Genomic DNA, 27600 nt, shown 5'->3' with positions numbered 1-27600 from the left:
TCTACTTCGCAATGTCTCCCCCACCCCACTATCTCTTTATGTCTCTGATTCTGTCTGTCTCTTTCTCTCTCAGTCTCCCTCTCTCCATTTCCCTTTTCTTTTCATATCTGAAGTCCAAATTTTGTTCTTTCTGGAAAAACCATAGGGAAGCAGAAAAAAAAAACTATGAATATTGACTCAAAAGGCCTAGGTTTAAATCGTGGTTCTGCTACTGTTGGGCAAATAATTTCTATATTCTATATTTCAGTTTCTTCCTATGCAAAATGAAAATTGGACTAGATATTCTATAAGCAGCTCTTTCAGTTCTAAATCTATAATGCTATGAAAATATCTCCTATTTGTAAATTCTTCCTATGACACTGTTATGTTTTTTGTGTTACTGATTAACAATATTAGTTTAAGTCATAACTAGTTAAGGCATTAGTTTGAAATATTGCCAGTTATGTCAAACTGGTGAATCAGTATTATGCGAAAAGACTAAAAACAATAACAACAGGATCAGCATGCCAAATATTTTAGTTTATTAGTCTTTAACCCTGTGGAGACATTACCTAGTAGACTTCATGTTTCTCAGGGAGTTTTCCAGGATATTCAACATTTCATTATGTAAAACAACTATCATATTTACTTTTTTTTTTAGGCGTTTGTAGAAGAATTGATCTAATATTTGTGTCAATATTATTTCTATGTTTGTATTTAGTTGAATGGTTATGTTTTTGGTCTATTTCAGATGATGTTGCACCATATTTCAAGACTGAACCAGGTTTACCCCAGATTCATCTGGAAGGGAATCGCCTTGTACTCACTTGCCTTGCTGAAGGGAGTTGGCCATTGGAATTCAAGTGGATATGTAATGACAATGAGATCACTACCTATACCAGCGAATATAAGTAATTGATTACTTAAAAATAAAATGTTGTTAGAGTTTTGATGTTTAGCATATTTGACTTGTTAACTATAACCATAGAAAAAAAGTAGAAAATATTGCAATGCATGTCTAATGGAGTAAAGGAAGAAAATGTGTAATTAGAATGTGACTGATTTTTCATATTGCATTTATATTAGGGAAACATGCCATTATTTTTGGACAACAAAAGTCTGTTAGTGCTTCTTTCCTAAACATATACACATGGAAAAAACATATTAGCATGGCAAAATTGGCATGTAGGCACAGAGAAATGCAAAGGAAAAATCTTTCCTGACAAGTGATGTTTTTTGGAGCAAGCAATCTCCCAATATGTTTAATACACATGAGCAGCAAGGACAAGGTCAGGGTCTATTCCTCTGATATCATTGTTATAGATGAGGAAAGGCACTGGAAAAACAAGTGATTTGCTTAGGATCACAAAGCCAAAATAAGTCAAGACATAGACTGAGGCCTTCCTGACTCCAAAGATATATTTCTATGCATTACCTCATACCAGTATCAGAGTGCCTTAAAATATTTTTAGATATCATTGTTATATTGATGACTAACATATGCTTTGGTATTCTGTTATACTTGAATAAGTCACTTATTCTGAGTATTTAAATATCATACAGAATGGTAATCTAAATGGCTAAAAACAGTGAACTTGATAAGATTTGAGTAAAAGCAGTTTTAGCAATGGGGTAGGCTTGAGTGGCAATGGCCCAGGTGGGAGAGGGACACAGGCTCATTGGAGCTAACAACCACAGCACACAAAGTTTTGCTGTCTGATTAATTAGCAAGTTGTCCTGGGGTTATCTACTGACCGGTGAATAGGCCAGGCAAGTGAAGAACCTGCCCCTCCTTAAATCATATCACCTGTTACCCCCTGAAGCTTGGGACAGTGCAACCTGGAAGCAGTGTCCCAGTTTATGGAGCTAAAAGTCAAGTAAAAGACAGGCAAGATGAGGAGACAGAGAAAAAAAAAGTCAATACCTTGAAAAGCCAAATTGACCAAATGGAAAAGGAGGTACAAAAGCTCTCTGAAGAAAATCATTGCTTAAAAATTAGGATTGAGCAAATAGAAGCTAATGACTTTATGAGAAATTGAGACACAATAAAACAAATTCAAATGAATAAAAAATAGAGGGCAATGTGAAATATCACACTGGAAAAACAGCTGACCTAGAAAATACATCCAGGAGAGACAGTTTGAAAATTATTGGAATACCTGAAAACCATGATCAAGGAAAGAGTTTATACATCATCTTCCAGGAAATTGTCAGGGGAAATTGCCCTGTTATTCTAGAAACAGAAAGTAAAATGGAAATGGAAAAAATCCACTGATCACCTCCTGAAAGAGATCCCAAAAGGAAACCTCCCAGAAATATTATAGCCACAGTCAGGATAGCACAAGATCTAGCAGCTTCTACATTAAGGGATCAGAGGGCAGGGAATATGATATTCCAGAGGGTAAAGGAATTGGGATTACAACCAAGAATAACCTATCGAGCAAAACTGTGTATAATCTTTTAGGGGGAAAATGGGACTTCAATGAAAAAGAGGACTTTCAGGTATTTGTGATGAAAAGATCTGATCTTAATGGAAAATTTGACTTTCAAATACAAGACCCTATAGAAACATAAAAAGGTAAACAGGAAAAATAAATTAAGAGGGACTTTTAAATGTTAAACTGTTTACATTCCTACATGGGAATATGATACATATAACTCATAAGAACTTTCTCAGTATTAGAGCAGATGATAGAAATAAATTTAGACAGGGGGGACAGGTGGTAATTGATTATGAAGGGATGATACCTTCAAAGAATTTATTTTTTGTTTATCTTTTTTGCGGGGGTGGTTGGAGTTGGGTGATATGCCTGGGGTCATGCAGTGGGTGAGTGTCTTGTGTCTGAGGCTAGGTTTTGGCTGGGATCTCCCTGGGTCCAGGGTGGATGCTTTGTCCACTGTGTCACCTAGCTGTCCCATGATGGCATCTTTAGGGTGAAATTGAAGGGTAAGGGGAATGCACTGGGGGAGGGGGAAGGTGAGAAGGAGAATGGGGTGCAATTCCACATGAAAGAAACAGGAAAGGGCTTATGGGGGGGGGGAGAGATGGGGGAGGAGCAGGGTAGTAAATGAACCTTACACTCATCAAAATAGGCTCAAAGACCTTAATCTCATCAGAGTTGGCTCAAAGAGGGGTTAACATACACACCCAATTGGAGGGAGTAATTTATCTAACCCTACTGGAAAATAGGAGGGGAAGGAGATAAGGAGGGAGGGACAAAAGAAGGGAGGGCAGATTGGAGGAGGGGGCAATCAGAATCAAATCCCTTTTGAGGAGGGAGTGTAAAAGAAGATAGATAATAGTGTAAATATCATGGGGAAGAAAATAGGATGGAGGAAAACAGCTAGCAATAGTAATTGTGGAAAAGAGAAAAGGAAAAAAATTGTACAAAAATATTTATAGCAACACTTTGTGGTGGCTGAGAATTGGAAATCAAAGGAATGTCCATCAATTGGGGAATGATTGAACAAGTGGTGGTATGTGATTGTTTGCTATCATACTTCCACTGCACAAAGCTGGTGGTATATGATTATAATGTAAAAGTATTATGCTATAAGAAATGACAAGCATGGGGCAGCTAGGTGGTGCAGTGGATAGAGCACCCGCCCTGGAGTCAGGGGGACCTGAGTTCAAATCCAGCCTTAGATACTTGACACTTACTAGCTTTGTGACCCTGAGCAAGTCACTTAACCCCAATTGCCTCAAAAAACAAAAACAAAAACATTATCACTGGATCCAAAATTTAGAGCTAGAAGAGACCTCCCAGGTCATCTACTTCAGAAATGACAAGCAGGATGATTTCAGAAAAACCTGGAAAGACTCATAGGAACTGATGTGTAGTGAAGTGAGCAGAACCTGGAGGACATTGTGCACTGTGACAGCAGTATTGTTCTATGAGCACTTTTGAATGGCTTAACTACTCTCAGCAATACAATGATCCAAGACAATCCCAAAGGCCTAATGATGAAGGATACTATCCACCTCCAGAGAAAGAACTGATATTGATTGAACACAGAGTAAAAAAAAAGAGTACTTATGGATTGTTCATATATAACCTATATCAGATTGATTGCTTGCTGTAAAATTTGGAACTCTAAATCTTATAAAAATGAATGTTGAAAACTACCTTTACATGTAATTGGGGGGGAAAGTATTGGGATGTAAAGATGAGAATAACTGGGATAATATACAACATTTGTACTTCATTCCTCATTTTCCCCTCATCCCCAGGATCTTATAATACTTTATAAGAGTATTACACCTGGTAGTGATCACTTGTATTATGGGCATGAGTTCTGGCTCTTACAAGTGTTTGTGTTAGTGAGGAGCTGTAATTGAGCAAATCTAACAGAAGAGGACAGATAAAAGGAGATGGAGAGGTCAAGTATGGATCCTTGGGGAACCTCTTTCCATGTTGGGTGGGCCAGAGGTCTAGGTCTAGTCAGTCTGTCCATCCATAATTTAACTAACATTTATTAAGTGTCAAGTACTGTGCTAAGCACTCAGTATTCAAAGAAAAGTAGAACAATCATACAAACAAGCAACAACAAAATTGACTCCTGCTCTCAAGGATTTCATTGTCTAATGGGAGCGGAATGGGTCCAGGATGAAGCAAACATTTTTTTTGTAGAACTCACCTGAGAGATTGTAGGTCCTTTTTCCAGAGCTGATTTGCAAGGTGCACTATTGCTCTTTAGGGGACTGGAACAATAAAACTTATATACATAAATATCTGATTGGTATAGTTGTGGACCCTACTAACTTCTATGTGAAAAAAAGAAAAGACTTGGGTAGAACCCTTCTCAGACTGTGGACATGTGTTCTTCTAGTTGTGAGTGTGTATATAAATCAACCTCATATGAAATATATAAGCTGAGATGTAATCTTTTAAAATAGCTTTAAATATTATAAATTAGATGTCAATATAACTTTAAACATTATAAAATATCTTTTAATATAGCTGACTTTGCATTGTCAAGTCTTTTGTCTGTTTTTGAGGTCTGTTTTATTAGTGGGCATGTTAAGAACTTGTACTTAGAAAAGAGGAATATAAATGATTAAAGATTTTGAAAATAGTACCCAGGAGGAAAGGAATTGAAATGCAGAAAATTCTTGACTTCCTTATCCAATGGAAGGGATCAGTCGTGTGAATAATCTATAACAGTGTATAATCCAAAAATAATTTGACTTTAGAACTCATTATATGTTTATTTTCTCCTAAGAAATCAATCTTCATAATTATGTTTTGTTTATAATTATAATAAAATTATAAACATCTCCAAGGTTTTGAATGTTTGTGAATAATTCACAAATAAATTGAATTTCTTCATAGGCATAGGTTGCATATATCCATGTTTTATGTGTTAAATATAATATATGATATATTACATATGATTGTGGATAAATCATATAATTTCAGTCCCACTTTGCCTATTGATAAAATAGTATTAATAGCACCTACTTCAAAAAATTTTTGCATGGATTAAATATGGTAATTGTGTATAAAGGTCTGCAAAGCTTAAAGATCTACATAACTGTCATTTATTAGTAGTTATATCAATCAATAGTACAGTGGAATTGTGGATATGTTTGGCTTTAATTTAGGAATACCTGCATTCAAATTGTACCCCCAAAACAGTAGCTGTGTGACTCTAGACTAGTCTCTTCACCTCTTTGTGCTTCTAACAGCTCCTTAGGACTTATCTAATAAGTCTGTGATCTGCATTAGTGGAGACCACACTAGGAGTTTACCTACAATGAGCATGCATCTTTGCAAATATATAGGTAACTTTAATAATCTATAATTTTGTAAGTGTGGGTGCTCTTTCCAACAATGCAGATTCCAACCTTTCTACATCTTAGCCAATAGTCTTAAGAGTTACTATACTTCAAAAATTTATCTCACCTGAGATCCAATCAATATTGAACCTCTCCAATCATAGCCAGGTTGATCCTCTGGAAATAGGACTTTTAATCAAACCCATACTGATAACCTTTTCACCTTGCATTAAAACTGATACAGTTCTACAGAGAAAGCAGAAAACTATCATTTTTCTTAACGTCTATTAGTTAATAAACTGATATATCACATGTTTATTGTCACTTTTTCAGTATATACTGTCTACAAATCAGTTTGATATTTGTAAATCATTTTGAAATAAGCACCTTTAACTGTCATAGGAATATTTATGTACCTTATGATTGATTATTTATGAAATTGATAGGTATTACCTCCTAAAATTTAGCTCATATTATTTTAGAAAGAGCTACTATTTAAATGCTAAATCTCATGTCTTTTTAAAAGACCTTAGCCTTCTTGACCTTTGTTCACCTTTCAAAACTATTGATAGCATCTTCTTTCTAGAAACCTTTTTTCCCCCTGGGTCTTGGTGATCCTATATTCTCCTGGTTCTCCTGCCTGTCAGAGTCTTCCTTCTCACTTTCTTTAGCTGGGTTCTCATCCATGTCCCATGTCCTTTGCATGGTTTTAAACCAGTGCTCTGTCCTAGAACACCCTCTTATCTTCTTTCTCTACATGCTTAATTTTGAAAATCTCATAAATTGTTCTATGTTCAATTATCATGTTTCTACAGATGACTCTCATATCCTCATTTTCAACTCTCATCTTTCTTCTGTAGTCCAGTCCCACACCATCAGTAACCTTTTATACATCTCCATCTGTATATCCCATAGGCATCTCAATCTAACTAATAGCTAGCATTTCTGTAGTGATTTAAGGTACTCTATGTGCTTTACAAATGTCATCTCATTTCATCCTTACAATAATCTTGGAATGTATATGCTGGTGGATCCACTTTGTATATGGGGAATACAAGGCAGACAAAGGTTAAATGAATTGACCCAGATCATATAACTGGTAAGTTTCTGAGATTTGAACTCAAGTCTTCCTGACTATAGGCACAACATTCCCTCTACTTCACTGCCTGGCTACCCCTTAACTAAATAAATCCAAAATAGAATTCATTATCTTTTCTCACTCCCAACCTCAAACCATCTCCTTTCCCTAACTTTCCTACAGGGTGGAGAAGAAGATATTTTTTAATATTTAGGACTTCCAAGAAATTTTAGAATCAGAGAAGAAGGAACCAGTGATAAAGTACAGATTGAATATGTGTCAGAGTAGAGGGATGACTGGTGACCAAAGTCCTGAATTCCCTTTTGTTTTCTATCTATACCTTTTTACTTATCAATTCTCATGGATTTCATTACAACCTCTTTACAGATGACTTCCAGATCTATGTATCCCAGCCTCTCTCCTGAGTTCCATCACCAACTACCTGCTTGACATTTTGAACTGGGTGTCCTGAAAGCATCTCAAAACTTAGCAAGTGCAAAACAGAACTAATTCTCTTTCCTCCCAAACTCTTCCCTCTTCCAAACTCCCTATTTTGGTCAAGGGCATGACTGTCCTTCAAGTCATCCAGGTTCACAACCTCAGCATCATTTTCAATTCTTCTCTTTCCCTTAATCCTTATATACAAGCAGTTGCCAAATTTTGTCAGTGCTACCTCCACAACATCTCTTGGAATCTTTTCCTTTTCTCTCCATCCACATAATCACCACACTAGTTCATTACTTCTCACCTAGAATATTTTCACAGCCTCCTCATTGATCTCTTTTCTTCCAATCTCTCCAATTCATCCCCCATATTGGTATTCTTGAAGCACACTGTGACTATGTTATTCCCCAGGTATTGAGGCAATAGTGAGCCATTGAAACTTCTTGAGGAAAATACAAACTTCTCTTATTGGCATTTAAAATCTTTCCTAATCTGACTCCAGTCTATCTTTCTATATCGATCACACATTATTCTCTCTTTCACTTTCTACATTCCAGCTAAATTAGAGTACTTGCTATTCTCTTCTTATTGTCCTACTCCACTCAAAAATTACTTTGTTTTTACTTTTTATATATTTTCTACTTACTCATCTGTAGACATATTAAATCTCCTCAGTAGATTTTGAGACCCTGGAGTATAGGAACTTTTTTTTGTTTGTTTTTCTCTTTTTATTCCCAGTGTTACATGGCACATATTAAGCACTTAATAAAAGTTTGTTGAATTGAACTGAATTCAATTTGATAATAAATCAAAATCAAAACTAGTATTATAATTATTTCTTATTGTTATCATTGTAGCAACCTATATCTGTTGAAATCAAAGAATACAAGTGAAAACTTTCTTGGTAATCTCTATTGTGAACTAAATTTTTTCATTATATTTCTAAATTTTATATTACTTTCAATATGACAGGACCACTTTTTTAAGCACCAGTGACTATAGTGTCATCTTGGCAGCAGTTCAAGGATTTAATCCAATTTGCATAGGTGAATTTGTATGTTTTTATGCCTGTTCCTTGAAATAACATTCACAATAAATCATTTTATGCATTAGAAATAGTAAAAATGTTCTTTTTAAAAAAGTATGCATACCTTCCTGTAGTCACCCTTTGCAAATTAAATACAAATTATATCTAGTTCAAGACTTTCTTATGGCTAGAGGCAGATTTCTTTGTCATAATAGGAAGAATAATTAAATCCAGAACCAAGGTTTTGTATAGCTCTGAAGATCTATCCTTCTTATGTCCTGCATTGAAATTTAAGAAGAAATCCATAAAGTTCTAGCTGAATTAGGGGCATGGGTACTGCGCCATCTCAGGAATAGAGAGTCTAATACCCTTTAAAACAAAACAAAAGAAAGTCAAGAGTGTTAAAAATACTCAGGTAAAACCTACTCTTTGTAGTTGTTTTTCAAGAAAGTTTAGGGTCATTTGTTCAAGTGGCTACAGAGGGAATTCTCAGTCAGGTAGTCATTGGACTTGACAGTTTTTTATGTCCAATCTACCCAGCTATCTTAGTCCTGAGGACTAACTGTATTGTGGACAAAATATCTCATTTACATGCTTGGTTCCTGTCTATATTTTGATCATCAGATTTCAATCTGGAAAGGATTTTAGGAACTAGCAAATCAAATTTCCTTATTTTATAGTAAGGAAACTGAGGCACAGAGAAGCTACTTACCCAAGATCACATGACTAATAAATACCTGAGGTTGGATTTAAATCGTAGTCTTCCTTGTTTTATCCACACTTCTTCAATACCTCTTGTGTGACTTGCCCATGATTACACAGATAGTAAGCACCAAAGGTAGAATTCTAATTCAGGCATCTCCTGACTACTGCTCTTTTTACTATATCATGCTGCCATTCACTACCTTGGATATGTCACTTCTCATTTCTGAGTCTTAGTTTCCTCATCTGTTAAATGAAGTGATTGGATGAATGATCACTGAGGTTCATTCCAGTTCTAAATCTATGATCCTCCTTGAGGCTTTTGTTTCTTTGTCTATAAAATGTGGATTATAATCTCAACAGTATTTATCTCACATTGTTTTTCTAAAGATAAAATTATATAGTATGTATAAATTACTTTGTAAACCTTGAAGGTTTTATAAATGTAAGCTGTTAATAATAATTTTTCCTCTTGCTACTTAGAAAAGCTATAAATCAAACCTAGGTTATCCAAGTCCAAACCCGGTGCTCTTCCCACTAAACCCAATTATGCCCTTTCATATTAGTTACAATTCTTGTAAAGGTTTGCACACAGTTTCTTAAAAATCTTGCAGTTTTTTAATCTTTCTGATTGTCTTCCTTTTCTTTTTCATGAATGGTGGTCATGTGTATATGTGTGTGTCTTTAGAGAGAGTATCAATCCCATAGTAATCAACCTTATATTTAACAGTTCTTCAAGTTTAATTTGATCTATACAGGCAGCACCCATTAAAAAAAATTGTCTCCTTCCCATTTCCAACAAAGCAAGACATTTAAATAATACCCATATGTCTTCCTGGAAGCTGAAGCATGAAGTGTATCACTGTAAAGTGGATTATATTGTCCAAGAGGAGCCATAGTATAATGAGTAGATTGCTTTTCTGACCAAGGATCAATACTTCCCTCTCTGACACTTCCTCCTCTCCCTCCACCATTGAAAGTCTTCAAGCAGAGGCTAGATGATCAGTTGTCAAATATACTATAGTGGGATTTCTTCTGAGGTATAGGCTAGACTATAATTACATAATGATGTGATTATGTAAAATCAGATTCAAATCAATTCTGAAAAATGGATTTGACAAGAGTAAATCTTTGGAGTAAAACTACAATGACCATAAACTTCTATATTTCAACACACCAAGCATTGGATCATCTATGGAGGAAAACTGCAACACATTTGTGCCTTCGTATAACATCTTAGTAAGACACTATAGCCAGAGAAATTAATCATTTGATGGTCATCTTTCTGGTAATGATCCAATTTGAACTCATCTAGACTGATCCTCAAATAGCAGGACTATGGACTATTGTCAGGTTCATAATGAAAGCCTTTCCACCTTCTTATGTGCAGAATCAAAAGGTGTTTGAGCTCTGAAATTATGTAGAAACAAGATTTATTTCATTGTTATGATGAAACATTTTAGGAGAAATGGCTATACTAATTTAAAATTGTAAAATTATGTTCCGGGGGCAGCTAGATAGTGCAGTGGATGGAGCACTGGCCCTGGAGTCAGGAGTACCTGAGTTCAAATCCGGCCTCAGACACTTAACACTTACTAGCTGTGTGACCCTGGGCAAGTCACTTAACCCCAATTGCCTCACTAAAAAAAAAAAAAAATTATGTTCCAAGTTAATACTACATGGACACGTGGCCTGGCACACAATGTCTTATATACAGGTACTTGGTAAATTAAATACTATATGAGTTCATTATATTGGAGGTGGCTTGATGATGTGTTCTATATCATACATATAAACACAACACTATTTGTATCCAAAATTTGAATGAATGAATGAAGAAACATTTATTAAGTGCTTGCTATGTGCCAGGTATTGTTCTAAGTGCCGGAGATGCAATTTTTCTTTAAATTGAGACTGCTTTCACCTTCAAAGAATTTACATTCTAATAGGGAAAGAATACTCATAGGGGAATGGTGAGCTGAGAAGAGATGCTTATTGTGGGAATGGAAAAAGTGGAGGAGCAGAAGGACAGTTGGTATGAAGATAGGAAGATGACTTGGTGGGTGCCTAGAATCCTGATTATAGCATATTTTGGTGTCTAGTGCTACCCAGTAGGTATAGTGGGCTATGGAGGCTAGATAGTATAAATGCAATCTCCCATCAACTGGATTGAGCCATAGGCAGGAACTCCAAAAATGGGTAGATTAACTCCACTAGGGCCTGGAGAGGTGGTGGTGGTGGTATGGGTACTGGAGTTGAGGTCCAAGTTTTGGGTTCCATATGATGGTTGCAGACCTGGTGGGGAAGAGCAGATACATGGTAGCAGACAGATGGTAAGATGACCTGGGTGGATTATTGGATGGCATGTGAAGCTGAAAGAACTTGATCTAAAACTTTATGTTAACTATTTCTTTGAAGGAAACTGGACTTATAATTTTATTAATGTGTTGAAATTCCTACTTATTAAGTCTATAATTTAGACATTCTCCTGGGGGGCAATAAAAGGTTAGCACAGATATTATCTTGTGCTAAAGTCAGTGTTTGAATACACATATTCTTGACCCCAAAGCTAATTCTATCCACTAGTCTGCTCTACCTCTTCATCTAAAGTATAATAAACATTAAACATTTCATGAAAAATAATTTTGTTTTCTCTTAGAATTTGGAGATTTGGGGGATGAGGCAGTATGGTATAGTAGAAAGAGCATTACATTTGGGGGCAGAAGATCTGAATTGGAATCTAGCTTCCCTACCCACCTATGTGACCATGGGCAAGTTATTTAAATTCCTTGGGCATCAGTTTCCCCATCCTGAAAATAAAAGGGATTGGGGCACCTAGGTGGCGCAGTGGATAGAGCACCAGCCCTGAATTCAGGAGGACCTGAGTTCAAATCCGACCTCAGACACTTGACAGTTCCTAGCTGTGTGACCCTGGACAAGTCACTTAATCTCAATTGCCTCACCAAAAAAAAAAGAAAAAAAAAGAAAGAAAATAAGAGGGATCAACTAAGGCCCTAAAATTCTTTCTACCTCTAAATACTATGGTCCTCTGACCTGATTCAGTTCAATAAACATTGGCATTGTTTGAGTTTTCCTTTTTCTCCTAGTAAAATTTCCTCCCATAAATAAATCCATTCAGAATAATTTGCTTGACTTGAGTGCTACCTCTGAGTATTTTAATAGGTTCTCAGTACATGTTTACTGTTGATTATAGTGATGATGTTGATTCTACAATTGAAAAATGATTTTAAGCATAATGACTGATCTGTCATATTTTCTCTTCCCTTTAGCCAACCTTTGCAGTTTATTGAAAGCTTTATAAAATTTCTGATCCAATATAATCCAATAAATAACAGCTGTACACTGCATGGGAAAGCTTTAAAGCCAATTATCAGGTCATTAGAGACTTTTAAAAAGGAGCTTCAAAACATTTATCATGGAATGGCTAAAGCAGGTATAGGAAGGACTCCTGAAGAGTCATACACTGTGGCTTCATTGTATTTGTATATTTAAGGACTTGCAAAATGCATATGAAGGCTGGAAGAATTGAGGTATGAGTGTTAATTAGGCATCCTTGAATGAGAGCTGTTAATATATAAAATAAGGGATGGTAAGGACTCTGTAACTAACATTACCTCACATCCCACTGATCTAGCCATTTATACAATCTCTTGAATATGCCCATTCCTACTCACCCACCCAACACAACCTCTTCTCTTGGAATTAAGGTTGAAGAGAAGAGGTGGGTTGTCTCAGCATGAAAATTAAAAATTTTATTCACTCGAAATGAATTTAGATACTAAAGCGAAAAGACTTTGTGCCACAAGTATATATATACACATATATGTGTGTGTGTGTGTGTGTGTGTGTGTGTGTATGACTCTACTGTCCAGAATTTCATTTCATTAATTAACAATATGATTTGACATTTAGGAAGCACTCTAACATTTGCAAAATACATTATATTCCTTAACTCACTTAATCCTCAAAATAAATTTGGGATTTAAGTGCTATTTGTTGTTTGGACAGGACTGGTGGTTTCAATAGTGTAGAAAATTCCCAAGGAGGAAACTCTACATATTGGCATTTGTCCTGCATGTGACTTGCCCAGGATCACAGAGCTAGAATGTGTCAGGAACGGGACTTGAACTCAGGTCTTCCTGACTCCAAGGTCAGTTTTCAATCTTCTATGATCTATGATGCTTTTCTAGGTGCTACTATAATCCCTCCCAAAGAGCCCCCCCTGCCCCCCACCTTTATTTTTAACAAATGACGAAACTGCAACTCAGAGAAGTTAAATTACTTCTGCTGAGTCACACAGCTAGGACGTTTCTGAGAAATCCGGGAATTTCTGTCTTCAAAACCACACACCTATTCTCTCTGCCTGTGCATGTATACAGACATAGAACACAGAAGATAGATGCCTGTTATAAGAAACCACAGATGGGCCTCTTCATAACTGAGGTTGGCTCCAAAATGAACTGAACCTAAAACTTTGCCTTTGTTCCTCATACTTTGATTGATTCGAAAGAATCTCTTTACTAGTTCAAGCTAATAACTCTCTGGTATGATTATTTAAAATGAAATAGACATTGACTGTATTTTAGTGACATATGGTGATAATGTTTCACCATCATTTCATATAGTGAGTCAGGAAACGTCCCCTGCTTAAAAATGTTTACAAACAATAGGCCTACAATGAATAACCCCATCTGGCAGATGAATATAATCTACATAGGAATTCCCCTAATAGGAAGACTTTGCAACTTCTAAATATTTACCCCCCTGGTGAGACAGAAGAAAGAAGAGAAGACACCAAAACAGCATATGTGTAATATTCAGTTTTGTGGCTCTTTTTATTTTTTTAGCAGACTGGCCTGTTTTTATGTATTCATTTATCAAGTTATTATAGAAATTAAAAAGAATTTAAACTCAATTCAGAATATTGCACCACTTGGATAGAGGAGCCGACCTGAGAACCAGGAAGGCCTGAGATCACATTGACATAGACTGGTTGTATTACTCTGGGCAAATCTCTTGATCTCTCAGTACATGGGTAACTTTCTAAGACTAAATTATGGAGAAGGTACTGGCTGATATGCACTGGTAGAGGGAGTTTCTTAACCTGGGACTTCTCCATCCCAGGGCTTCTTAAACTTTTTCCACTTGTGACCCCTTTTTGCCTGAGAAATTTAGTCATGCTACCCCATATAGGGCTGTGACCCACAGTTTAATAAGCTAAGCCTAAACCACTGAAATATTAGGTCCTGTCCCTATTTTATCCCTTAGGACACTATAAACAGAAGGAATTACTTTATATTATCCAGATTGTATGTGTCACAATGAAGGAGCTATACTTTGAACAGTCCTCAAAAAGTGTTTTCTGAAGACTTCATGAGTACAATAATTCTTTCCCTTACAATAAAAAACTTTGTTCACTTTATCATAACCTGATGCTCAATCTCTATTTTATTATAATTATGATATCTAATAATCATAGTGGCTAAGTCTCTTCTGGTCTTTGATTTGTAATTTTAAATAAATGGCACCAAGTCTTTGTCCTTACTTCAATATTATTCTGATTCTCTTCACTAATTAATTTTTTGTTTGAGATGAACCATTTCATACTAGAATAAAATATTGAAGATTAAAACTTAGCAATATTATTTTCCTTTTTCATAAAAGATTTTATTAATCTTGCCATGAGAGCTCAAGAAGGTGACCAGAGGGAAAAAGTGCCTTGATTAATATTTGTTTAATGTAGAATCACCTTATTGCTCAGATGTTTTATTCACTTAAAAATTATTCCTATCAGCTCTTTTTTCAGGTTGACTAATTGGACATCATTGACTAAAAAGACAAATAATTAGTAGAACAAGTAGTTTTTAAGGTGTACTGAGCAAATCAGAATAATGTGCAGTTTGTCTTTTATCTGACCCCATATGAGTTTTGATCATTACATTTAGCATTAGAAAGTATTTTTATGGCATATTCTCATAATTATAGAAAAAAAAAGATCTTTTGTAAAGGATTTTTAGTTTAGGGGCAGAGAAGCGACAGCATTCAGTCCTATGATTTTGTAGTATGTGAGGAACTCATGTAGAATCTCTCTCTACTTGGACAGATTAGCAATCTTTCTATAATTTATAGCCAGAGAATTGCCTGGGTGCATTGAGAGGTTAAATGATTGATTTGTAGGGGGGATTGACCTTGATACTTTCATCTTTCTTATCCTCCCTGAAAAATGTAAATATTTTGGTGTGGTTTTTGTGGGGAAGGTATATCTATTGGGGTGAGTAACATCATATTTTGAAAAGCACCTTGGATTTAGAATCAGAAGATTCCAGGAAGATTTGGGTTTGAATCCAAGCTCTGTCACAATATCTGTGTAACTTTAGGCAAGTCATTTAATATTCTGGGACCTAAGTGCCTTAATCTGTAAACTGAATTGTTTAATTAGATGACTTGTCATAATGTCCTATCTAGTTCTATAGCTATGAACTTACTGTGTCCTTACCAGCAGATGTTTGCCTTTGTTTTTTTTTTGTTTAGAATTTTATTTTTCCTAAATTATATGTAAAAACAAAATTTAACATCAATTTTCAAAACTTTGTGTTCCAAATTCTCTTCCTCCCTCCCTCCCCAACCCCCCTTAAGAACTCAGGCAATTCGATATAAGTTATACATGTGTCGTCATGCAAAACATTTCCACATTCATCAAGTTGTGAAAGAGAACAGATTTTTTAAAACTTCAGGAAAAGGAACTAAAAAATTATTCTTCAATCTGTATTCAGATACTATGAGTTCTTTCTCTGTAGGTGGATTGCATTTTTCATAAATCTTTGAGAGTTGTCTTGTATCATTGTATTGCTGAAAATAACTAAGTTATGGGACAGCTAGGTGGTGCAGTGGATAGAGCACAGGTCCTGGATTCAGGAGGACCTGAGTTCAAATCTGACCTCAGATACTTGACACTTATAGCTGTGTGACCCTGGCAAGTCACTTAACCCCAATTGCCTCACCAAAGAAAAAAACAAACAAAAACAAAAACAAAAAACTAAAAAACTAAGTTATTCATAGCAGATCATCTTACAATGTTCCTGTTATTTGGTATACAGTACATTTCACTTTGCACCAGCTCATGTAAGTCTTTCCAAGTTTTTCTGATAGCATCCTGCTCATCATTTCTTATAGCACAATAGCATTCCATCATAATCTCATCCCACAATTTGTTCAGCCATTCCCCAATTGATGGGCATCTCCTCAATTTTGAATTCAACTTTTTGGGGTTTTTTAAAGCTTTTTGGATGGATGGAAGATGGATGGATAACTGAACAGATCATTTGTTAAGTACTTAACATAGACTAAGCACTGGAGAAACAAATGCAAGCAAGCAAAATGATCTTTGTTCTGGGGATTTGGGGGTTGGGTGGGAGGAAGAGGCAAAGAAAGGTAGAAGGCAACAGTAGAGGCCTAAGCCCTGGCAATATAAGGCAAAAGTTGACTCTGAATACCTGAAGGTACTGTGATGAATGATAGCAGAGCAGAGATACAGGTTAGAAAATCACTACCACATCAGGTAGAAAAGTGTAGGGAGTACCAAGTTGCTAAGTGTTTGTCTAGTTCAACCTGTTTCTCCAAAGTTTCAGTAGAAATTCTTGTTCATACAAAATATTCCATTCTGCAAGACCAAGGGGACCAAGTTATAACAAAATTTTGAAGTAGATACAGAAATGCTCCCATAATAGTTAAAAGAGAAGACAGTACATGAAATACTATTCTAGGATTTGGGTTATAAGTTCTGCATATTCATGAACCTATAGATGGTATCTTATGGAAAGATAAATCTTTACCTGAATGCCCATTAGTAGTACAATTAAGAACTGTGAAGTAAATGAAGATTTTGATAGGCAGGGATGTGAAAAAGAAAACAATCAGGAAAATAGAAGACTTCATTCAAGAATGAGTAGGCAATCTCACCATAGTAGTTGGCCCAGTATTGGAAAGAAAGGTGAACCATCTTTGATAGGATGTGTACCACCACAAAGACAACATTGAATCCCAGATATATTGGAAGGTCTCTGATGAAATCTAACATGACTGCCACCTAGGGATAGAGGAGAATTGGCCAGCATTCTGAAAACTTCCTGGCTACTTCATTTGCTTCTTGGCATTAAGCATTTTATTGACGTGATTGCATATATCCCATCTGAAGCCCATAGAGATTGCATGGTAAGAGTGTCATAAAATCATAGATATGAACTGGAGGAGATATTAGGTATCATCTAATACAGCTGCTCATTTGACAGATGAAAAAACTGGGGCCCACATGTTATTTGACTTGTCATATATGTATAGTCTCTAATAGGCTGCCATGGCCTGTTATAGCAGAGATAGAAAATTGCATATTAAGCCTTACTGCTTTGGACTTAGAACTCACAATTATCTTAAATACTTTCCAGTCTGAGTCCAGTGACTTCTTCCTGAGTTTCCTCTTTTCAGTGACTTTAGGGACTCAGAACTTGCTATTTCTGATATCAAATCTGCCTATGAAAATCTTGGCCTTTGGCATTGATTTGGTAGTGTATTGATCAATACTTTCCTGGTTTGAAGTCTCAGCTCAGCTAAATATGCCAAGCTCTACTAACATGTGGCCTCATTCCCTTCTTATTCCATAACTCTTCATGTATTCACATACACAAGGCTGAAACTAGGGATCAATATCAGAAGTCACTAATTCACACTTTCCAGACATTCCTTCTTCCTAGTACCTAAATATAACAGAGTCTCTCAATGATGCACCCTCACAACCCTGCCACTGTTATAGCTGTTGTGCCTGTGGGCATCCATGATGTGTTACTAACACATAACTGTCTACAATGTGATGGAACTCTTAATTTTTAACATTTGTCAGAAAGATCTACAGATACGAGAGAAGGCATAGGGTACCTTACACCAGCATCCTTGAACTGGATAGTGTAATCAAGCCTAATTGACTCAATGACAACTGGGCACAAGTAATGTTGTCCCATCCCTGATAGTGGTAAATTGAATCTAATTATTTTCTGATTTAGTTACCAGAAATTGTATAATCTTTAGTTTATGGCCTTTCATGATAAATGATCCATTATATGCCCCAATTTATGTTTTTGTAACAATGTATATACCCTTCAAATGCAATAGTAATGAATATTGTTGATAATGAAATTAATATTACTGAAAAGTAATGCCCAGTGGATCTGGCACTAATTGACTTGTAAAGGGGTTAATATGGCCTGTAATGAGATAACATGTCTTTTCACCTTGGTATCTTTGTACCTCAAATGCAGCTTTGACAAAAAGCAGTTCCTTGTACTCAATTGCATACTACTTTTTTGCATTTGTTCACTTTCAGGAGAAATTTGTATGGGGTCTAGACATAGAGAAGAAGTGAGAGGATAGCTCTCATGGTGATTCACTGGTTTCTATAAAGAATTGTTGCTGTGGATACAGGTAGATTAAGATTGAGGTTAAGGTGAACTGACTTCCCCTTTACTATTATCATTGACTATCCCCAAGATCAGAATGTCCTCTCTCTGGTTCAGTGCAGCTGGACACAGTCCCCAAGCTACCTGCTCTCTGGGGTCTCATTCTTTCTATCAGCTTCATGATAATAGAGTCTTGGAAAATTATGCTTCAATCTGTATTCAGATACAATCAGTTCTTTCTCTGTAGATAGATTATATTTTTCATAAGTTCTTCAGAGTTGTCTTTGATCATTGCATTACTGAAAATAACCAAGTCATTCACAGCGGATCATCTTAAAATATTGCTGTTATTTTGTATATAGTACATTTCACTTTGCATCAGCTCATGTAGGTCTTTCCAGGTTTTTCTGATAGCATCCTGCTCATCTTTTTTTATATAGTAAACTACATTTATATAGTACTTTAAAGGGAGATTTCCTTACAAAACACCCATGAGGTTGTTTGTTTCAACAATAATAACTAATATTTATATAATACCTTATACCTGACAAAGAATTGTCTTCACAATAGCCCAGCAAAGTAAGTACCATCTTCATCCTCATCATCTTCACCTTACATTGCTCTTGCCTCTGCTTCAGATTTTTCCCCACTTACTATTGCTGTGTTGCCCTACATCCTATTCCCTTCCCATGGTATTTACTCTATTTTCTATTTTCTTTTACCCTACCCTTCTTCAAAAGTGTTTTGCTTCTGATTGCCCCTCCCCTAATCTGCCCTCCCTTCCTTCACCCCTCCTCTCTTATCCCCTTCCCCTCCCACATTCACACAGGGAAAAATATACTGCCCACTTGAGTGTGTATGTTATTCCCTCTCAGTCAATTCTGATGAGAGTAAGGCTCACTCACCACCCCTCACCTCCTCCATCTTCTCCTATACTCCATAAGCTTTTTTTTTGCTTCTTTTTTGTAAGATACTTTACTCCATTCCACCTCTCCATTTCCCTTTCTCCCAGTGCAATACTCTCACTCCTTAATTTTATTTTAAAGATGTCATTGTGGGGCAACTAGGTGACAAAGTGGACAAAGCACTCGCCCTGGACCCAGGAGAACATGAGCCCAAATCTGGCCTCAGACAAAAGAAACTCACCAGCTGCTTGATCCTGGGCATACCACTCCACCCTGACTGCCCTGCATAAAAACCCCAAGGAAACAACACAAAACTGATAAATTTAAAAAATATATTTATAGATATCATCCCGTCATAATCAATTCCCACCTGTGCCATCTGTCTAAATTTATTTCTTTCAGCTGCCCTAATACTGAGAAAGTTCTTATGAGTTAGAAGTATCATCTCCCCGTGTAGGAATGTAAACAGTTTAACCATTTAACATCCCTCATGATTTCTTTTTCCTGTTTACTTTTTTATGCTTCTCTAGGGTCTTCTATTTGAAAGTCAAATTTTCTGTACAGTTCAGGTCTTTTCATCATGAATGCCTGAAAGTCCTCTTTTTCATTGAAGTACCATTTTCCCAAATGAAAGATTATACTCAGTTTTGCTGAGAAGGTGATGGCTTGTTGTAAAATGAATAATTCCTTTGCCCTCTGGAATATCAAATTCCATGCCCTCTGAACCATTAATGTAGAAGCTGCCAACTCTTGTGTTATCCTGACTGTGGCTCCATAGTACTTGAATTGTTTCTTTCTGGCTGCTTGCAATATTTTCTCTTTGACTTGGGAGCTCTGGAATTTGGCTATAATATTCTTGGAGATGTTCATTTTGGGATCTCTTTCAGGAGGAAAGAATCTGTGCATTCTTTCAATTTCTATTTTACCTTCTGCTTCTAGAATATCAGGGCAGGGGCAGCTAGATGGCGCAGTGGATAAAGTGCTGGCCCTGGATTCAGGAGGACCTGAGTTCAAATCCGGCCTCAGACACTTAATACTTACTAGCTGTGTGACCCTGGGCAAGTCACTTAAACCCAATTGCCTCACTAAAAATATAAAAATTTAAATTAAAAAAAAATTTAGAATATCAGGGCAATTTTTCCCTGATAATTTCTTGGAAGATGATGTCTAAGCTCTTTTTTTGATCATGGCTTTCAGGTAGTCCAATAATTTTTAAATTATCTCTCCTGGATCTATTTTCCAGGGCAGCTGTTTTTCCAAGGAGATTTTTCACATTGCCCTCTATTTTTTCATTCTTTTGGATTTGCTTTATTGTGTCTTGATTTCTCATAAAGTCATTAGCTTCCATTTGTTCAATTCTAATTCTTAAGCAATTATTTTCTTCAGATATGTTTTCCATTTGGCTTTTCAAACTGTTGACTTTTTTTCATGTCTTTCCTGCATCACTCTCATTTCTCTTTCCATTCTTTCCTCTACCTCTCTTACTTTATCTTCAAAGTCATTTTTGAACACCTCTTTGGCCTGAGACCAATTCATATTTTTCTTGGAAGCTTTGACTTTGTTATCTTCTTCTGAGGGTGTATCTTGATCTTCGTTTTTACCAAAGAAACGTTCTAGTGTCTGGATCTTTTTTTGTCTGCTCATTTTGCTATCCTATTTCTTTATTTTTAACTCCTTCTTAAAGTGGTGCACTGCTTCCAGTGCACATTGTCCCAAGCTTCAGGGGGTCCCAGGTGGTACAATTTAAGGAGAGACATGTTCCCCACTTGCTTGGCCTGTGCTCTGGTTTATAAATAACCCCAGATCTACTTGCTCTTTAACCCAGAAACAAAAACCTTTTTCACTGTGGTTTTAAGCTCTGCATGAGTCTGTGCCCCTACCCAACCTGGGCCTTCCACTCTAGACTGCTTCCTGGTTCTCAGCATGGGAAAAACAACTGAGTTCCACCTCAGGGCCATCAGAGACCCCTGTAATCTTCCCCTGGCTAACCACTCATCTCTCTCACCAGACTGTGAGCTTAGTTCCAGAAGAAGCAGCCACTGCAGCCAATTCAGAGGCTCTGGGGTCTCTTTCTCTGGCATGGCTAGCCTGGGGCTGGATCTTTGTCAGCGTGACCATGGGGCTGGGCTCCACTCCCACCCTGTTACAACAGATCTTTCCTGCCAACCTTCTAAGCTATCTTTGGCTGGAAAATAATCTCACACTATCCTTGTGTGGGTTCTGCTGCTCCAGGAATTGTCTTATGGAATTATTTGGAGGTTTTTGGTATTATTGTGTAGGGAGCTCAGAGAAGTTACAGCCTTTCCTCTTCCTCCATTGGTTCTTCAGGGTTTGCCAGTAAATTTCTCTTGGTACATCTCACAATGGAATCTTAGAGTCCACATGGTCTAATACAGACCCCAGAGGATATGACTATGCTTCTTTGCCAATCAAAACAGATTGGCAGTAGCATCTAGGGAAGTGTGCAGGCTTTATTTATGGGAATGGTTGAGGTGTATTCTCACCTGATAAAAGTATGGAAGGTATAGAATCAATCTCACTGATTTTAGGTGGAGTAGGATAATTAGATTAATTTTACTCAACCGGTCCCCACCTTAATCAAGATATATGCTAAGTATATGGGAAGCTAGGTGGAATAGAGCACCAGACCTAGTGTCACGAAGACTCATTTTTCTGAGTTCAAATCTGGCCTCAAACACTTACTAGCTGTGTGACCCTGGGCAAGTCACTTAACCCTGCTTGTCTCAGTTCCTCATTTGTAAAATGAGCTGGAGAAGGAAATGGCAAACCACTCCAGTACTTGACAAGAAAACTCCAAATTGGGTCACGAATGGTCAGACATGACTAAAAGGACAAAAAACCAAAATGCCAAGTATATGCAAAGTGACCCAAAAGAGAAAGTAGTAACAACAAGGAAGACCAGAAAATGCCCCATGAAGGGGATTTATTGTTGAGAACATAAAGAAATTACAATTCCTTCTCTACTCACATGTGGGCTGGATGGGGATACATCTCCATCTCTCCTTTGTCTCTTATCTTCTGTCCTCCCATTCACACAACCTAGTAAGTTGTTAACAATGATTCCCTTATAGAGAATCATGGGATTTAGGCCCTTATGTATTTATTTGTCTTTTTCCTTTCCTATTCCTGATTCTTTAAGTTCCTCTTAAATAGCACCTTAGGGCTCACAGGGTGTTCCCTGTACTTAATCTTATTTTGTTCTTTTATTCCCCCTGCCTTATTTATGTTTTCTTTCGAAAAATAGGACATGAACATGATATATCTATTTTATTATGAAGTCTTGTTTAAAAATAACTGTAGTTATTTACCTTTCTCATAATTTTATTTTTTGGAGAGTTTTTAAGTTTAGTATTATGCTTGCCTCTAGATTATTGGCAGGGACATTTGGCCACTTAATGATCACTTAATAAATTATTACTGATTGATGAGTTGTTCTTTTTTGTTTAAAGTTTAACTTTTCCCCTTGAATTTTAAGCAAAGCTTTGCATGATACATATTTTTGGTTGCTTATGGAGTACTTTTGCTTTTTGAAATATTTGTTTGCATTTCCTTTCTCAATTTCTTGTGACAGTGAACTAGTGACAAATTGTTAGAATTTCTCTTCCTTCATACCTGAATATCTTTCTTTTGTCTGCTAGTCAAATCTATTTTTTTCTTATTGAAATTATGAAATTTAATCATGACATGTTTTATACTTTTAGTGGAGTTTTATCTGTAGATATAATTATTAAATACTGGATATTTATACTCCATAGTTCTAGACAGATTTCTCATATTAATTCCTATAATATAGTATTTACAATTCTTAAATAGTTTATTATTTTTATTTTTCATGTAAGAATTATTTATTTATCTCTCATTATGAGTACCTCCAACTGAGCAAATTTTAAAAAATACAATAACGAAAAAGAAATGTTTTAATACATATATTACATAGTTTAGTAAAAGAATGCAGCTGTATCATAAAAATGTATATCTCTGCCTTTCAGCCTCTCTGACAGGAAGGGAGTGACATGTTTCATCTTCAGTCTTTTAGACTAATGACTTGCCATTTCATTGATTAGAGTTCTAAAATTTTTCCGAATTGTTTTTGTTCATTTTGTTGACATCATTGCATAAATTCTTTCATTTCTGCTCACTTCCCATTTTCCTCTGACATTGTACATTTCATAATTTCTTATGGCATAATAATATTCCAGTACATTTATATCATGCCATTGATTTAGCTATTCCCTAATAGGATGACCCCTTTGTTTCCAAAATTTTTGGCTACTATGAAAAGAGCTACTATAAATATTTTAATCTACGTAAATCTTTTCCTCCTCTTTGATATCTTTGTGCTATAAACCTAGTAATGATATCACTAACTAGACCAAAGGGTATGCTTGGTCTGTTAATCTTATGGACACAATTCCAAATTGCTTTCCAGAATGACTGAACCAGTTCACAGTTCTACCAACAATGCACTAGTGTGACTGTTTTCACCACAGCTCCTCCTGCATTTGCCATTTTCCTTTTTTGTTGTCTTTGCCAGAATGATGGATTTGAAGTAGAACTTTAAAATTGCTTTGATTTACCTTTCCCTATTGATTAATGGTTTAATTTTTTTTATGATTATCAAGAGCTTGGACTTCTTTGAAAACTGTTCATCTCCTTTTACTATTGATTGGAGAATGGTACATATTTTTTTGTTTTCTTTTTGGGGGGAGGGGAGAGTTCCATTTTTAATTCCAAATTGTCTTTTTCCTTCTCTTCCAATCCCACATTAGAGAAGGCCAACATTTATTACAGATATATATGTAGTACCATACAATACATACTTCTATATATCAGTTCTTCTTCTGGAGGTGGATATCATTTCTCTTCTTAATTCCTTTGTGGTTTATTTGAATATTCATATTATTCAAAATAGCTTAGTCATTCATGGTTACTCTTTGAACAATATTGCTGTCACCATATACAATGTTCTTTTGGTTCTCTTCCTTTCATTCTGCATTATTTCATGCAAGTCATTCCATATTTTTCTAATTTCTACTTGTTTGTCATTCCTTATAGCACAGTAGTATTCCATCACAATCACCTACTACTGTTTATTCAGGCATTCCTCAACTGATGTACATCCCCTCACTTTCTATTTCTTTGCCACCACAAAGAGAGCTGCTATGAATATTTTACAACATAGAGGTTCTTTTCCTTTTTCGCTGATCACCTTGGGAAACAGACCTAATAGTGGTATTTCTGGGTCAAAGGGTATATAAAGTTTTACAACTCCTTGGGCATGATTCCAAATTGCTCTCCAAAATGGTTGGAGCCAAAACACCAAAGAGTGTTTTAGTGCCTCAATTTTCTTATATCCCATCAAACGTTTATCATTTCCTTCTTCTATCATTTTAGCTGATCTGATACCCTAAAGTTGTTTTAATTTATAGTTTTCTAATCAATAATGATTTCATGTTTTCATATGACTATATATAGCCTTGGTGTCTTCTTCCAAAAATTGCCTGTTCACATGCTTTGACCATTTGTCAATTTGAGAATAACTCATATTCTTATTAATTTGAGTCAATTTTTATATATTTGAAATATAATGCCTTTATCTGAGAAACTGTCTATAAAAATTTTCTCCCAATTTTCTGCTTTCCTTCTAATCTTGGCTACATTGGGTTTATTTTTTGAAACCCTTTTAATTGAATATAATTTAAATTATCTAGCAATGTTTTCTATCCCTTATTTTTCATATATTCTCCTATCCATAAATCTTATAGGCAATATGTTTCATGCTTTTCTAATTTACTTATGATATTCATTTTACATCTAGGTCATGTACATATTTTAACCTTATCTTGGTCAATGGTGTACTGTCGTGGTCCATATCTAGTTTCTGCCAAACTGCTTTCTAGTTTCCCAGCAATAGTTCATAGTTTTATACATTTGAATCATTTCCTTAAATATCTGGAATATGATACCTTCACCACAGAAACATTTTGTGAATTTTTTAGATACTTAAGAACTATAGTTTATAATATAATTTATTATTTATATAATTTATTACTTACCAATTAATAAGAAATTTTCAAGTATCTACTGTATGCCTAGCAACATGCTAGGCACTGGAGTTATAGAGACAGAAAAAAACTAAAATTAAAATTAAGTTCCTAAAATCATATTTTTAAAAATTCCCACTGGGGCAGTTAGGTGGCACGGTGGATAAAGCACCAGTTCTGGATTCAGGAGGACCTGAGTTCAAATGTGTCATATACTTTACACTAGCTGGGTGAACCTGGACCAGTCACTTAATCCCCATACGCCCCCCCCAAAAAAAAAAGAAAAAGAAAAATTCCCCCTTATTTGAACCATTCTGGAGTTTCTTGCTATTGTTCCATGATCCTTGAATCATCCTCCCAATGTTCAGTTTCACTAAAGATTTTTGGTTCATACCCCTTCATTATATGATTGTTTTTCATTGTTTTCTGACCCCCCTTTAAAATATTACTAATTTTTCCTTCAGTTTATAAATTCTCTGTTGGTTATCTGTTTAGGATCTAGGTTTGAATTCAGGTTTTATCCATTGTACTTTTGGTCTTTCTGCTCTTTGCTAGTGTTCCTAATAGCTTCTTACTTTCAGGCCACACCTCATTCCTCTATTATACAGTAGCCTTTCCCCATGCCAACTAGGTTGAGTGTCTGCAGCTTTCCCAGACTGGGAGTGACAAGGGGCCAGCCTCAATTCTTGGTCTAGAATAAATTTTAGAGTGAGAGCATGACCCTCACTACATTTCTCTTCCCTTTTCCCCTTGTTTGTTGAAGCTTTCTTTCTCATAGATACCTCTGTGCATTTTCTACTTCTTCCCCAATCGTTCCCTCGCCCTTTCCTTCACATGGCTGGATAAGATCTGAGTATGCAGCTTTTTGTGGAGTACATTTGTGGGAATCCTTTAGGCTGTGACACTCTTGGAGATGAATTGGAAAAGGTCACTACTTCAAGATAGGCTAAACTAGCTGTGCTTGCTATGGGTTGTGGGGTGGGCATGCTGAATGCAAATTTTTGCCTGATGTTGTTTTATGAGGTTTTTAAAGCTTTTATGGGTTTCTTGCCTTATGGATGGAGCTTTAGGTTTACTCTATAGCTGGTATATTTTTTTCTGTGGTTTTTGGTTTAGCAAATTATTTGGAGAACAATTGCTCTCCCATCTTTGCAATGATGGGATGCCTGATAATTCACTGTCAACATCTGGAAATAGGTGGAGTAGTCAATGGAGGCAGCTAGGTAGTGCAGTGGATTGAGCACCAGGCCCGGAGTCCAAAAAAATCTGAGTTCATTCTGGGCTCAGACACTAGATGCATGACTGGGCAATTCATTTAACCCTGCTTCCCTCAGTTTCCTCATCTGTAATGAGCTGAGAAGAAAGTGGTAAATCATTCCAGTATCTTTTCCAAGAAAACCCCAAATAGGATCATGAAGAATCAGACTTGACTGAAAAACAACAAAGAATTAGTCAATATGGGGGTAATAAAATAGAGTGTGGCATTAACTTTACCCATAATGGCAGCAAACATGATATCCTCTAAGCTGTATTGGCTCCTCCTGTCATATAACCTGCCCCTGGCAGGTGGGCTGGGAAAGTGCTGAAAGTAGATAAATTCATTATCAATAGGTGTGGCCAAATTTCTTCAACTGATACACCAAAAAAGAACTACTCCATTCCAAGACCTTATTTAGCATTTGGAAAAAGTTCAAGAAATCATGTCATGGACATTTTCCTCTTGCTGAATCTGGCAAATCTATCAGTAGCAATCTCATATCAAGAGGGGATTGGTAAATAATACTAGTGCATTTGAACTCTTCTGGAAACCTATTCACAGTGTCTAATAAGGGTTATTTTTGATGAAATAGTTGTTGGCCCAGCCGGCACCCTGACCTGATATACAGGATTCCATGTAAGCTACCCATGGGGAATCCCCCTTGGGTCAAAATTTTGGTGCCATTAGTAACTTGCAGGAGACTAAAAAGAGTCCCCACTGAAAAAAAATCTGTGGGTATTTGCAGTGCTTTTTGACATCAGAACTGCTGATTTCAAGGGATACCTAAACTGATAATTTGCTTCCTTGAAAGTAGCATGTTTCTGGAACTCTGATCACGAACCAGTGAGGGGGTCAACTGGTTGGCCAGGGGGAGATTACAGGGGTCTCTGTTGGCA

The 27600-nt window shown here is 36.2% G+C and overlaps 1 protein-coding gene across 1 annotated transcript in view; it reads left to right on the top strand.

Annotated features, from left to right (window-relative positions):
• Positions 1-27600, top strand: part of SDK1 (sidekick cell adhesion molecule 1) — a 1142665-nt gene that overhangs the window by 393591 nt on the left and 721474 nt on the right. Inside the window, 1 exon segment of the mRNA XM_043999243.1 lies at positions 731-890. Within this exon segment, the coding sequence (XP_043855178.1) occupies positions 731-890 (160 nt within the window).

The sequence above is a fragment of the Dromiciops gliroides genome, chromosome 1 (genome assembly GCF_019393635.1).
Source record: "Dromiciops gliroides isolate mDroGli1 chromosome 1, mDroGli1.pri, whole genome shotgun sequence".
NCBI lineage: Eukaryota > Metazoa > Chordata > Mammalia > Microbiotheria > Microbiotheriidae > Dromiciops > Dromiciops gliroides.
The sequence above is the reverse complement of the archived record's forward strand: the minus strand, read 5'-3'. Positions and strand labels throughout refer to the sequence as shown.